General features: G+C 45.7%; 1 protein-coding gene across 1 annotated transcript; it reads left to right on the plus strand.

Annotated features, from left to right (window-relative positions):
- The first annotated feature begins 1,075 nt into the window (after positions 1–1,075).
- On the plus strand, positions 1,076–9,029 carry LOC148516815 (thiamine transporter 2-like). The gene is made up of 5 exons (XM_088479513.1): positions 1,076–1,225; positions 3,947–4,664; positions 5,826–6,018; positions 7,313–7,445; positions 8,895–9,029. The coding sequence occupies exons 1-5, from the start codon at positions 1,076–1,078 to the stop codon at positions 9,027–9,029; spliced, it is 1,329 nt and encodes a 442-aa protein (XP_088335639.1).
- Positions 9,030–14,312: the final 5,283 nt, after the last annotated feature.

Below are 14,312 nucleotides of genomic sequence, written 5' to 3' on the forward strand. Positions count from 1 at the left end.
GTTATCTGTGTTAATAAAACATTTGCCATTCTCTATATCATGGTATTATCTTACATGTAATTATATTATCTTAACATACTGTAATAATTACATGTATTGTAATGTGCTTCGGTTACCTACTAACATTTAATAGGACTCAATCATAGAGGGAAGTTCATTAAAATCCCCCGTCTATTAGAAGTGAATATTTACTTTATGTGGATTTAGTAAACATTAAAAAAGATGTATTATTAGTTTTTACTTCACATTAACTTCTATTAATGTATCTCATATTATTTTAAGTACTTGTTGCAATTCAAAAATAAGGTGAAAAAAGTTTATTATAATGCTATTAAAAACTAGTTTAATACTATTGAAAAGCAGCTGGCCTGGGAACTTTATAATTGAACATCATTAAATTGATTTGATCTGCCAATCAGTATATTTCTTCATTTTGTAATGTCAGATTTTCATTTTATATGAATGAATGTTGTAGATTAAAATAAAACATAAAATGCAATGTTATTTATATGTGTAAAAGAATTCCTAGCAAACCACCTGCTTTTCTGAGTGCTTCTGCCGGCAAGATCAGGTGATGCGGCTGACGATCCCATGCAGCGCTATGCGGCTGGGACCGGCATATCGGGTGGTTGGGCACCAGATTGCCCAGTATGTACGGACCGCCCGATATGTCAGCCCGTTAGCGCTGGGGTCGTGGGTCACATCGCTGGGTACACCGTCGTTTAGTGTGTACCCAGCATAGGTTTTGACCGTCTGTATGATGACTGCATCCCACTGTAATATTTCCCAGCAGTTTGTGAGCTCACTGACACTATTCAGTTGCTGTGCTGCAGTGTCCTCCGCTCATTGTACATTGCCTCAGCATCATGTAATATGTGTCTTGTTTTATGTCCACTAGAGAATGGATTGAAAATGCATGTATATATGTAATGTAAGTAATTAGCCAAGTACATAAATAGGTTATAGCAGCTCACATTACATTTTACTTGTTTTATTTACTTGGCAACTATCATGTTTATCTTCCAGAAGAGAATTTACCATCAGTTCCACAAATTCTGTGCGCTATTAAATAGCCATGACTTTAAGAATTCCTTTTAAGAAGATGCTTCAAGAGCATCCAGTATTCTTATTATGCCTATATGGTTTCTTCTTTAACCTGAGACCTGCAGAACCCTTTTACACATTATATATGACTGGGCCTAGCAAAAAGTTCACCATGGAAGAGGTAAGAGAACATAATTCTTAGTTATTATTATATGTTATAGTAACATATAAATAGCGTGAAATTACAATACACTTTATGGGTGAGTTGTATGTAATCACTTAGTAAAACGTACCATAGATAGGATCAATAAAAAAGTATGCAAACTAAAAAATACATACATTACATATGGCCACAATCCTAATTATTAAAATTCAGATACAATACAAGGAAAGTCTGTGTTACTCAGGCTTGCCTACCCTCCCGACACCCGCCAGAGTGAGTATAGAAACTCCGACAGCGGGGGGGAACCCAGTGACGCGATTCGCGCTGAATCGCGTCATTATGGCCCCGCCCCCTGCTTCACAACACCGTTTATTTCGGCATTGTGAAGAGGGGGCAGGGCCGTGATGACGCGATCTTGCGGTCATGCCCCCGGCTCCAATATGGCAGTATTGACCGGCCACGCAGCCCACTAAAAGCAGACAGTCAGCTCCTTCCCGGAAGATGGGAGCTAAATGTCGGCAAGTCTGTGTTACTGACATCTCTGGCACTGTACAAATACTCACACTGGCTTCTCTTTGGATGACAGCATGGAGTTGGCTGCGCATGCACAGTAACACTGCCGGGACAGAACCCATCAGTGGAAACGGTCACTACTATTAATAATTAAAGTACAAGCTTGGAACTTCTCACAGACAGCTGATTATTGGAGCAGCTATCTGTCTAGGGGGTCATTAAGAAATTGCTCAAGAACCAGTTCCAGAATATATTTATATGTAAAGCTTTCATAAAATAATAACATTAATAATATTAATAATATGTCAAAATGAAACTTTGCCAACACCAGTAACATATGTGCCAGGTTGATGTCAGGGTACATACACCCAACAAAGTCATAGGCACAGGAAAACATTTTTTAACACTTGATTGATCATGAAAAAATAATTTGCTATTAAATTTAATTTCATTTGAATAATAACAAAAAAAACACCTATTCTACAGCAATTATAACCTCTCATGTATGGATAAAAGTAGCTAATCTGCAATCAGCCAATGAGAAGGCACTAGTTAGTGCTGGGAACTGTCATCCTCATCATCAATGTGTATGCATCCCAAGTGATGCAGCTACTTGCTGGAAATATGTGTGCACAGGTTGGATGATGTAGCAGTTACTGTACACACATGACTTGAGACAATGAACAGCCCAGTTGCTTAACCAGTGGAGTGGTTTATTGATGTTACATGAGCTACATGTACTCACTGTTATAAACACTGGTTGGATGGAGCTGAGCTTGAGCAGAGTCATACAGCTCACCAGCCGGAGTTTGTATACAGGTACTGGATAGTGGTGCAGTATCACTGGAAAGTGTGATTATTGCATGTAATCTTTCAGGTCACTAGGAGTTAAGTGAAAGACTTGCGTGTCCCAATGTGACACTCTAACACAGTGAATAAGGTGGCATTGTGTATCCGTAGTAGTAGCCTCGGCAGCCATCTTGGTACAGGGAATGAAGCCTGCCTGGAGTAATATGTAATGTACACAGTAGCGTTCTCCATCTTCAACACTACTGACTGGCGTATATGCACCTCTGTGAAGGTTTGCCTCATCCATAGTAACATGGACATGCCCTTTCTGTCCCTGGACTGCATGTGACCTCCTCTTGACCTCCCCTTTCCCTGTTCCTCCACTCTAAACATAAGGAGGCGGAGGTGTAATATGTGACCAAGGGGTCTAGTTACTAAGTAGTGTTAGGAGACAGAGTGAAAAGTGATAAGTCTGTGATAAGGTGCCAGCCAATCATCTCCCAACTGTCATTTTTCAAACACAGCCTGTGAGATGACAGTTGGGAGCTGATTGGCTGGCACCTTATCACTTTCTTATCACTTTTCACTCTGTCTCCTAACACTGCTTAGTAACTAGACCCCTAAGTCTGCATACAGACATACTGTATTCGTGCACTTTATTGTGGACAAGCGTAGTATAAATTTGCATATTTTACACAAAACAAATGGGTGTATGATTATATCTGTGATAAACTTATAATGGAAATATAAATCTACTAAGGATATTGGCCCTCATTCAGAGGCGGTCGGAGAATGCAAGCGGTCGCTCAGAAACTGGGCGGCCGCTTGCATCCTGACCGGCCGCCTCTGTTTCGGTCGTTAGGCTGTGGGTTTACACCCACAGCTCTAACGACCGCTAGGGTGATGGTCGCGATGGTCATAGACCATCGCGACCATCGGGGCTTACGACGAGACCCTAGGGTAGGGTCTCACTTGTCGTAAGCCCCGGAGAGCTTCTGGCTCTGTCAGAGCCGGAAGCTCTCCACTGACATCACTAGTGATGTCAGTGGGGCCTCCCCCAAATGGCAGGCGTTCCCATGGGAACGCCTCCATTTGGGCTGCCACCCCCCTGGCCCACCTTCCAAATGGGGCGAGCTGTCAATCAACATCGACAGCTCGTCCCCTTTGGAAAGAGACCCGCTACGACCGGCGCTGTCGGTCGTAGCGGGTCTCACGCATGCGCACGAAGGAGCCGGCTCCCTCGTGCGCATGCACACTGGACAAACATCGAGGTGGCCGTGCAGTCGTAGACCGTACGGCCGCCTCTGAATGAAGCCCCTTGTCTCCTGGTCATACAGTTTGTCAATACCTAACTTGCTTTTGAAAATATGACAACTTATACTCAAACTCTGTTTTAACACTAACAGATTGCTGATCATGTGTCTTCTTTCTCCCCAGGTCATGAATAAGCTCTCCCCTTTATGGACATACAGTGTGCTGCTTCTCCAGCTGCCAGTGCTCCTCTTTACTGACCTCTGCCGTTACAAACCAGTCATTGTGTGTCAGGGCCTATTCCAAGTCATCAGCTACAGCCTACTGTGCTTTGCTTCCAGTTTCCGGGCCATGCAGTACCTTCAGGTTACCTTAGCCATGGTCTCTGCATGCGACATTGCCATCTCTTCATATGTACACAGTGTGGTGACCGCTGATCGATATGAGAAGGCCTTGATCTATTTCCGAGGGTTTAGCCTGCTGGGATACACCATAGGTGCTGTGTGTGGTCAGCTCATGGTGTCAGTTGGTCATTCCTCTTACTTTTACCTGAACACCCTTACCTTGGAATGTGCAGCAATAGCTTTCATAATCGCCATTCTTTTGCCCATGCCCAGCAAGGAGCAGCCATGTTCAGAGTGTACAAATGACCACATCAAACACAGACACATGAATGCTGTGCACAGCTGTTGTAAGACAGTGGCCAAGTTCTTCAAGCAGCAGTGGCTGGACCTGCGTGAGTGCTATTCTTGCAGCATCGTTACCTGGTCCTCATTGTGGGCACTTGTGACAGCTGGATCCTACCAAGTGATTGGCTCTTCCGAAATGCTCTGGGATAGCTTGGAACACTCTGACAGCGTCTATGTGCTTACTGGAGGCGTGGAAGCTGCTGCAGCTATGCTAGGTATGACAGATTACACAGTGTGGGTAATTATGTGTCTCCATCACACTAATCTCTAACCCTGCACACTAACTAGGACAAGGTCCTAGGCAAATATCCCTTTCTCATTATGGCATTTCAAATTAAGTTTCCATTGGCTAAACAAAACGGAGGAAGAGCGTACAAAGCCATAGGAAAACATTTTCACAATTGTTTTTTATTACACTATAAGTCATATTCCCCACTCTCTTTTCAAAAGACTGATGGTTAATATCCCTGGAAAAGGAAACAGACTGTGTGTATTCCATTTTTCTGTGGTGCTTCTGGACCAGTGAGCTCTCAGCTAAATATAACATATATCCTGTATATTTTATAATAATTAATTATCTGTATTAGGTGGATTCATAGAAAAAACATATTCGAGTGGTACTGTAGATGGTCCAAATGCTTGATTTTAGGGTGTGTGTGGCCAGTTCATGAAGAGGGCACATAATTAGCACTTAATAAGCTATAGTCTGCCTCAGACAAAGTATTTGTAATACTTCAGGCTTATACAGGACAAGCTATCAACATAGGCCATTAGATGTGACAGGACTAGCCAGCCTGAGCTGTAAAAATTAAACATCCCATAATAAATTTACATACTGTACATTACAGAACTGAGCTTTCTAAGCACACAGTCCCCCATCTCATGGTGAGTAACCTGTTTCTACTTGTTGGCAGCTGCTCTCTGGTCTCTCTGGACTAGTGCACTGATTGAGTACTCAGATCCACACCCACGGCACAACTGGTAGGAGAAACTACTACCACTGGCCATGTACAGCAGCTTTGTACTGTCCCTTAAACTGCACGTTGTATTAAATCATTTCATATACTTCTGCTATTTTGACAACTGGAAACCCCACTGCGTTTGCCAATGTGCTATGCCAAATATATGTTTTATAGTGAACTGAGTTCTGTTCATTGAACTTGTTATACATTCTTAAAACTCATTGATTTTGCACTCAACAGAATTCAAATAAGATGGATGAAATATCATCATTGGATATTTATAATAAAGATTATATTTCCCTTATGTATCAAGAACGGGTGATAACATTCATTTTACGTTCGTGTGCTCATATCAGTTCAGTAAAATACATTATGACACCTGATAGCTACTCTGCACCTTTATGTTTCCTGCAGGTATATTTGGATTCTCTGTGATGGGCTGCATGAAGACAGACTGGAGCTTCTGGGGAGAGCTGGCTCTGTGTGTCCTCTGTGCCGTGTACAGTGCTGCCATATTCGCCATGGCCTCCTTTAACAGTATCTGGGTGGGCTATGCTGGCTACATTGTATGTAAGGCCTCCTATATGATACTTATCACAATAATAATGTAAGTATGCACTCTGTACCACTACTACTAAGATGCCTATAAATGTCATATTTCATATTTCTACCATGTACAGATCTATAACAGTCACTGACTATTTAGTTTCCTTTGCATCAGGGGCATTTTAAGAGGGGGGGGCCATGTTCACTCCCTGTCTGGAGGCTCCCTCCTCTCTCCCCGGCTGCCGTCAGCGAACTGACGGCAGCGGTAGACTCCGGGCACTAGCGTGTGCCTGGAGTCTACTGCACATTCGCATTTCACTGACGTGCTATTTTCCCGGTGATTTCCTACTGCGCAAGCGCAAAACGCTGGTGAAATTAGCCACGGCGGCCATTTTACAGGTGTTTTCAGCAGCGCTACTTCGTGGGACATTGGAGAGGTGAGTATGAAAAAAGTATGGGTGCAGGGTGTGCGGAGCGGGCTCCCCTTGGACCCAGGGACCCGTGTGCGCTGCACACCCTCCATCCATTATGAATACGCCCCTGCTTTGCATGTAAAACCATCAACTTGATTTTTATTCCCAGTTCTTTAATGGTTTGTCATTATAGGCCTCAATGTGCTGCGTACAATGGCCCTGACTCAGAGAGGGACGCTAATTACAATAATTTTTTAGTTGAAAAATAATTGTTTTTATAAAAAAAATATATATATTTTTCAAGGTGCCCACAAAGTACCCCAAAATCACCCTTTTCCTACTTTTTTTTTTTTGCATTTTTCGTTTCATTCATTTGAGATTAAACTAAAAAAGTTGACACCAATTCAAAACCTACAGTAACTTCCTAATGGCCACAAACAGCCTTCTATACGGTCCTAACAATATTATCAATTTTGGGGGGTCCAGGATGGTCTCCCCACTTTTCATGCATTTCTCGCAAATCTCATTTGGCAGTTATTTTGCACCCCTCTGCTATGAGTAGTGCGAATAGTCATTTTTAATTGGATTGGAGAATTCTCCGGTGCACGCTTCGCTGCGAAGTGTGTGAGTTTCAAGAAACAAATTTGCTACGCTCAAAACGCACCTAATAGGATTGAGCCCCAAGTGTCCAAAGAACGATCCAGACAAGCACCTTGCAGCCTGTGGAGCTGCCGAAAGCATCCTTAGTGCGCTGTGTACTGATCTATTTCCTGGACCTGGCAGCCCCGCCCCTAGGCATGACATCACAGGCCCTGTTTCGCCCCTGTGTAACACAATGGTATCTCGTATCTCTGTTCACACTCCTATGACTTACAGTACCCACAGTATCACCATGTCTTGTTCTGTGTTATATAACTGATGCATGTCCCACTCCAATCCTAGGCTGAATATTGCTGTGACGGTGAGAAAGGAAAGATTCGCTTTGGTATCTGGGATAAACAATTTTGCATCCCTGCTGCTGCTGGCAATTGTGAATGCAGCAATGTCTGGTATCAAGCTAGATATCCACAGTCAGGTAAGGACACCCTGGCCACTATCATTTTGTTTCCAGTATGTACTGTACGTGTAAACTATTAGGCATACTTGCCGACTATCTGGCTGCCCCTTCCGGGAGGGAGCAGCCAGATCGGCATTACTGGGGGGGCGTGGCCAGCAAACGGGCGGGGCCGACCAGATGACACATTTTGTGGGCGGAGCCACGCGAGCGTGTCGTTTTGGCCCCGCCCCCGCTACACTGACGATATTACAGGCAGTGTGATGCAGGGGGCGGTGCCAAAATGACACGAATCGTGTCACCGCCCTCCTTCGCTGCCGGGGGTTTTACAAACAATTGGGATAGGCCAGGAGGGGTCGGCGGCAGCCGGGAGACTTGCCTGCCTTCCCGGGAGGTCGGGAGCGGCACCCGATTTTTGGGAGGCTCCCGACCAAATCGGGAGGGTAGGTAAGTGTGCTATTAGGTATATTATTGTGTCCTGTATAAAAAAGTAAGTGTAAATCAAGTGTTTTTTACTATGACATAAATGCAGACTTTGCTTTTTATGCTGGCTTATTTCCAGTATATGTACGTATAACAATCCCATGGTAAATGTATGGTAACACTACTTTGCAAAGAAAAGTGAAGCTTGATGAAACACTGTTTCCATGGATGGATGGAGCTGTCCCCATGGATCCTTATGGGCAGAGCCATAACTAGACTTTTTGGTGCCCTGTGCCAGAGAGAGCATTGGCGCCCCCCCATTTTTTCAAATTGGGACATAACACATCCAAAAAAAGGGCCATGGACTCATGGGGAAGGGCCAGGGAAGAGATAGGGGAGGCCAGGAGATGCTGGGGATGAAACAAGAGGAAGCTACAAGTGAGAATGATAATAAAAAGAGAATTGACAGGCCCAAACAGCACTCCCTGCCCTGCAGTGCCCTGTGCCATGGCACAGGTCGCACCACCCTAGTAACGGCACTGCTTATGGAGATGGTGTTAAACTGCACAAAGGAGGTAAAGGACGAAGTAATCTCTCATTTCCTTGATGTTAACGATTTAATAAACTGAACAGGCTGCAGAGATAGCCGTTCTATAGAGAAAACTGCTTTCTTTGGCTTATCACTGTACAATAAACATACCTCATATTCTGAGGATGGGACCCAGGATTCTGTGCAAGGGGCGTAACCTTGTTGGAAGGGGTGTTGCCTCATGACATTCCCCCATTTTCATCGCTCTACTGGTATGCCCAGGACTCCCTAAGAAGCTGGGCTGCCCCAGGCTCTTGGAGTGTTCCCCCTGAACTCCCTCCCCCTCATCCGTGGAAAACTGCGACCCTTGAGTGGGACAGCAGGACAGTCCTAGAAAAGCGGGACAGTTGGGAGGTATGCAATAAATAGGCCCCAGACTACTTGCTATAATAATTTCCCTGCTCATACTGTAACTTTACTTTTGTGTAATTATATTTTCTCTATTGTGTTTCTTATAGTTTGTCATCTATGGCGGCTATTTCCATATATTATCAGGGATTTGTGGTTTCATCGGAGTCTGCATAATGATTATCAAAAGGAAGAAAAACATCAGAGACCAGCAGACCACCGATAACAGCGCAGGATGTCCATAAGACAATGCCATCAGATATTTCTGGTGGGTGGTCCCAGCACCCAGCGTATCTCAGCAGAGCTTCTCACCCTCTGGGTGGCTTAAACCATCTTGGCACCCAGAGGATACCATCAGGCAAGAGCAGCCATGCTGACATGGTGCCTGCATCTGTCGCTGCCTCCAAGTCTGCAAGGGTGGGGTGCTGCCCCGGTCCCCATTCCCGATCAGCAGCCTCGTGTCTCCCAGCAGCTGTACTGAGTAGATGGTGCAGCAGTCCCCCCTCCGGCACTGAACACCTTCCTGGCATCTAGGCTGGCGACACTTGGGGAAGGCTCACCAGCAGCGACAACAAGTCACCAAAGTCATCTAACAAGAGGTAATAAGCGCTATTACTGTATCAATGTGGGAACAGGGAGGTTACTAAACAGTAGTGTAGAAGCTATCAGCAGTGATGTTAAGCGAGTTTAACACTTGTGGTAGTTTAGCAGTTACTGATGGTCATGATAAAAAGGAAGGAGCCGTGCAAAGCTCTTCTCACTAACCTGCATGTCATCTAGTTGCTGAAGCTGGACAGCATAGTTTGAAACAGCAATTAAGCTTTGCTGCAGTGCTGGTCTGAGTCATGTCATCATGACATTGTGCAGTATATGATGACCCGGCCTCCAAGAAAATCATCTCCCATCAATGTAACTTCGCATGCACTGTCCAATCAGTGTGGAGCATGCAGCACATATACTTCTCTCCAGTCCTCGACTGCTGGGGACTGGTGCCCCTCCTCTGTGTACCATGTGACAGGGGCTTTGAAATTGTGACATGTCCAATGGCCAGCGTGACAGCATCCAGCTATTGATCATTGATTACTACTACTTGTAGTGTTTGGAGCCTCCTCTGGGTGAATGTGATCTATGCTGACAGCGCTGCCCAATGTCTGCCAAGCCACAGGCCAGCACCCTCCCCTGTACTAGCACCCAAGTCACATGACGTCCCTGCACTGACCTCACCCACATTACAGCACTGGCCATCATACATATTCTAATCTATAAATACAATACTTCAAGTTTTCACAAGTAATCACAGTCACATTTGTTTTCATAATCTCCACATGGTCTTTTCCTTCCCCTCCTTACAGTATAGAAAAGGCAGATTGCTGTGGGTTTGGGGTGGCAGGAGGTACTGAGACTTGGGTGCATGGAGGCAGAGTCACTTGGGTGGCAGATGTAGCTTCATCTGTTTTAGCCACTGTCATTGGGGGAAAAATACAAATAACTGAAATGTATGTTCTAACAAATCATTGTGTTCTTGGGCTCTATTTATTAACATTATTTTTACTAAAATAAAGTGAAAAAGGGTGTTTTCACACACTTTTCACATTATTTTAGTTTCACCTGTAGTTATTACAGGGCAATTGGAGTAGAATTAGTAAAATTCTACTCCAACCCCAAGTATCACTTATTTTTAGTAAAGCAGATCGCATTTCCCATAATTGTAATGGGAAATGTGATCTGCCCATAGTTACTAAAAATAAATTGTAAAAAAATATCGGGGGAAGCCCTGTGATAATAACGCCACCTGGAGGTGGCGTTATCCAGGGTCTCCCCCGGTTACCGGGCTCCCACTCTGCTCTAACGGGGAGAGCAGAGGCGGGAGCCGGGTACCAGTAATCAGCTATGTGGTCTAAGCAGACCGCAAGCTGATTGCTGTAAAAAAAAGAAAAAAAAAATTAAACATTTTTTTTTTACTTACCTGACTCCAGGGACCGGTGATCGGGCCTCCGGTGTTGGCTCCTCTCCGGTCAGCTGGTCTCCCACAGTGCACTGGGGCCCGGTCATCAGGTGATCAAGCCCCAGTGCAGTATGGGAGATCACCTGATAGGGAAGCCCGGAGAAGATCACCGGAGGCCAGGAGGATGCAGGTAAGTGCAATGAAGGGAGGGGGGGAGAGGGGGTCACGGGGGTCCACGATCGTGGGAGGCGGGGCTTAGCGCCAGGGGTGGGGCTTAGCGTCGGTGGGGGGGTAGTAGCGGTGGTCGGTCGGCGCATGCGCGGGCTCTTAGTCGCGGTATTTTTTCCAAAAATACCGCGACTAGAGTGCGGATGGGATCCGCAGGGACAGAGCTTTATCGCAAGCTCTGTCCCTGCAAGGGATTTATAGTAAATCCCTGTGATATTGCCTGAATTCGCAATGCGAATTCACTCGGTAATATCACACTACAATCCGCATTCAATATGCGGATTGTAGTAAATAGAGCCCCTTGTCATTTAACATTTACATTTTGTCTTTACATCAGCTCCGAGGCATGGCCTGCAATGGCCCATTTTCTGGATTTTCCACACTGCAATAAATATGCGCCTTGATAAAATCTTCATGGCAAAGCCTCAACCGTGCGCAGTACAACATCCTGTTTTGATGACATTGCAGAATATCCAGAAGATGTCGTAGGATTTACACCACTGGAGCCACGTGGAGTGTGAAACATCAGTGTTGAGGCAAATTAAACAGGGAGCAGTATTTTAGTTACTGCAATGGTGATCTATTGGCCCTGTTCTTGCAATGTTTCCATATTATACATATATCTTGTATATGGTTTCTTTAATAAACATTACATCCAAATTTGTCATTATTGTTTGTATACGTGCTATGCCACTGCAAGCTATTATATCCATGTAAAAGAAAGAATAAAAAGGATGTGCACCTCTCAACCAGTCAAAACAAATCTTCAAAACTGGCAGCTCCAAACAAGCAGGATCTGCTACCTGCTATAGGAAAAAATTGCAAGGTATAGTAGGAGCGCTGGTTTTTGAAGAGAAAGCACAATGATGAAAGAGTATAAAAATGTAATAACATTCAATATAAAACAATAATTAGATAAAACAATGTGAATCTTTCAGCTCTAAACAAAAACAGAAGATTCCCTTCCTGTGCTCTAGAAGATCAAAAAAATGTGTTGATGTCTCTACAATGAACAGATGATCCACACAAAAGAAATGTCCTGCTGTGTTTAAATAAGAAAAAACTGATCTCTTCTCACAACAGTCTTCTCACTGCCCATGCGGAACTCCAAGAGGAACTCTCAGTGGTGAAGGATAAGCTGGCTGACATGTACTGTAGGACAGATCTCAACAGAGTAACAATAAAGTGCGTGGCATACCAAACTCTAAGCCCAATTCATGTACGCAATGGCGATGTTCACGCAACTGAGTGATCAGCCGACTGCGAATTGTGCTGCTTTCGCATTGCGCACGCATCAAATTACCATTGCAATGTTGCTAGCAGTGAGGATGTAATCGCAAAGTGATTGATATTTATTTATTTATTTATTACCAGTTATTTATATAGCGCACCCATATTCCGCAGCGCTTTACAGAGAATATTCGGCCATTCACATCCGTCCCTGCCCCAGTGGCGCTTACAATCTATGTTCCCAACCACATGCTCTCACACACATACACACTATGGGTAATTTTGTTAGGAGCCAATTAACCTACCAGTATATTTTTGGAGTGTAGGAGGAAACCGGAGTACCCGGGGGAAACCCACACAAGCACAGGGAGAATATACAAACTCCACACAGTTAGGGCCGTAGTGGATATCGAATCAACGACCTCAGTGCTGTGAGGCAGTAATGCTAACCATTACACCGTCTGTGATAGAAAAGGGACTGTTTGGTGGTGTAAACAGAGAGTGGTTATAAAACACAGGCGTGTTATGGCCGTGTTCGGGGCGTCTATCTGCCGTCAGCTGCGATCGTGTACGTAGAAAAACATGGCACCTACATCGCTACTGCCGCGGCCAGTCTGCATATCCATAGGGTATTCTAAGCGGTCTATGTTCCTCATTCTGGCAACTAGTCTGTGTATGCATACTGTATGCAGTTGTAAGTGAATATGTGATGGCTCTGGTGATCGTCTATCTTCTTAGCAGTTCAGAAGCGTAAAAAAATGCAATTGTGGATGCGTACAAACATGAATTAGGCCCTCTGTCTCTAATGCAGAACTGTCAGACTATTGGGCATATATAATTGGGTGCGAGGTTTAGCGAGGAAAAAACATCACGCCCATCGCGCCCAATTTAGGACTACCGCTGGTATGTGCGCTACCGATACCTGCGGTATCCAATGAAAAAATAGTGATCGCAGGGTTTTTCAAAACCATGCGCTGCATAAAAAAAAAATTCTTCACTTACCTGCCCGGGGGTCTCTGGTGGTCGCCACGACTCCCGGTGGCCTCCCCTTTATCTTCTTACTGGAGAGGGGGCTGCTGGGCGTCCCGGGGTCTCCAGGGGCTGGTGGGAGGGGCAAGGGTTGCTGGGAGATATAGTTCTCCCAGCGCCCATTCCGGAGGCCACACAGACACTAGGGGGGCACACTGGCAGTGGGGGGCACACACACACTCATACACACAAAAACCAGATACACTGACATACTCACCCTGCTGCAGAAAAGCCGGCTCCTGACGCTGGATGCAGAAGACAGCGCTGCCGAAGGTAAGTAATTATGGACTTATTAAGCTAATTGGAAACTTCCAATTGCTTAATTAGTCCTAAGGGGGGGTGTCGCCGGGGTGCCAGACAGTGGCGTAACTAGGGGGGGTCGGGCAGGGTGCGTGCCCTGGGCGCCATGGGACCGGCGGCGCGGGGGGGCGCCGCTGGCCACGGTCCGGCCTGCCCTAGTTAGCCACCAGTGTAGCGCCGACCGCAATGAGTGCGGTCAGCACTACACATTTACACAGGACCGGCGCTAGGCTTCCAGCGCCAGTCCTGTGCTGCACACCTGAGCCCGTTCCCTCCCCCTGAGCGCTTGCCCAATAGCGCCAGGAGGTGGGCTCAGGCTGTGCATAACACACGCATCGCCACCAGCGCTGGAGGCGATGCGTGTGTTAAACAGCAGCCAATGAGAGTCAGATAGACTCTCATTCACTGCTGCAGCACCCACTGTGGGTAATGGGACAGACGTCATGATGTCTGTCCCATTATGCTGAGCGCGCCAGCCCGGGAGGACTGACGGGCGGCGGCGGGAGCGTCGTCGCGGACTGGAGAAGCAGCAGCAGCGTGGATTCAGGTAAGTATGTTTTTATATATATATTTTTAAAAACCTGTCAGCACTACTGGGGGCACAACGGGGGTGGCTACCACTGGGGGGACCTCTACTGGGGTGGGGGCACACCGGGGGCGGCTACTACTGGGGGCACCATTATTAGGAGTACCTCTACTGGGGGGGCTATTACTGGGGGCACCATTATTAGGAGGACCTCTACTTGGGGGGCCTATTACTGGGGGCACCATTATTAGGAGGACCTCTACTGGGGGG

Source organism: Taudactylus pleione, unplaced genomic scaffold (genome assembly GCF_031769625.1).
Source record: "Taudactylus pleione unplaced genomic scaffold, aTauple2 ptg000238l, whole genome shotgun sequence".
Taxonomy (NCBI): Eukaryota; Metazoa; Chordata; class Amphibia; order Anura; family Myobatrachidae; genus Taudactylus; species Taudactylus pleione.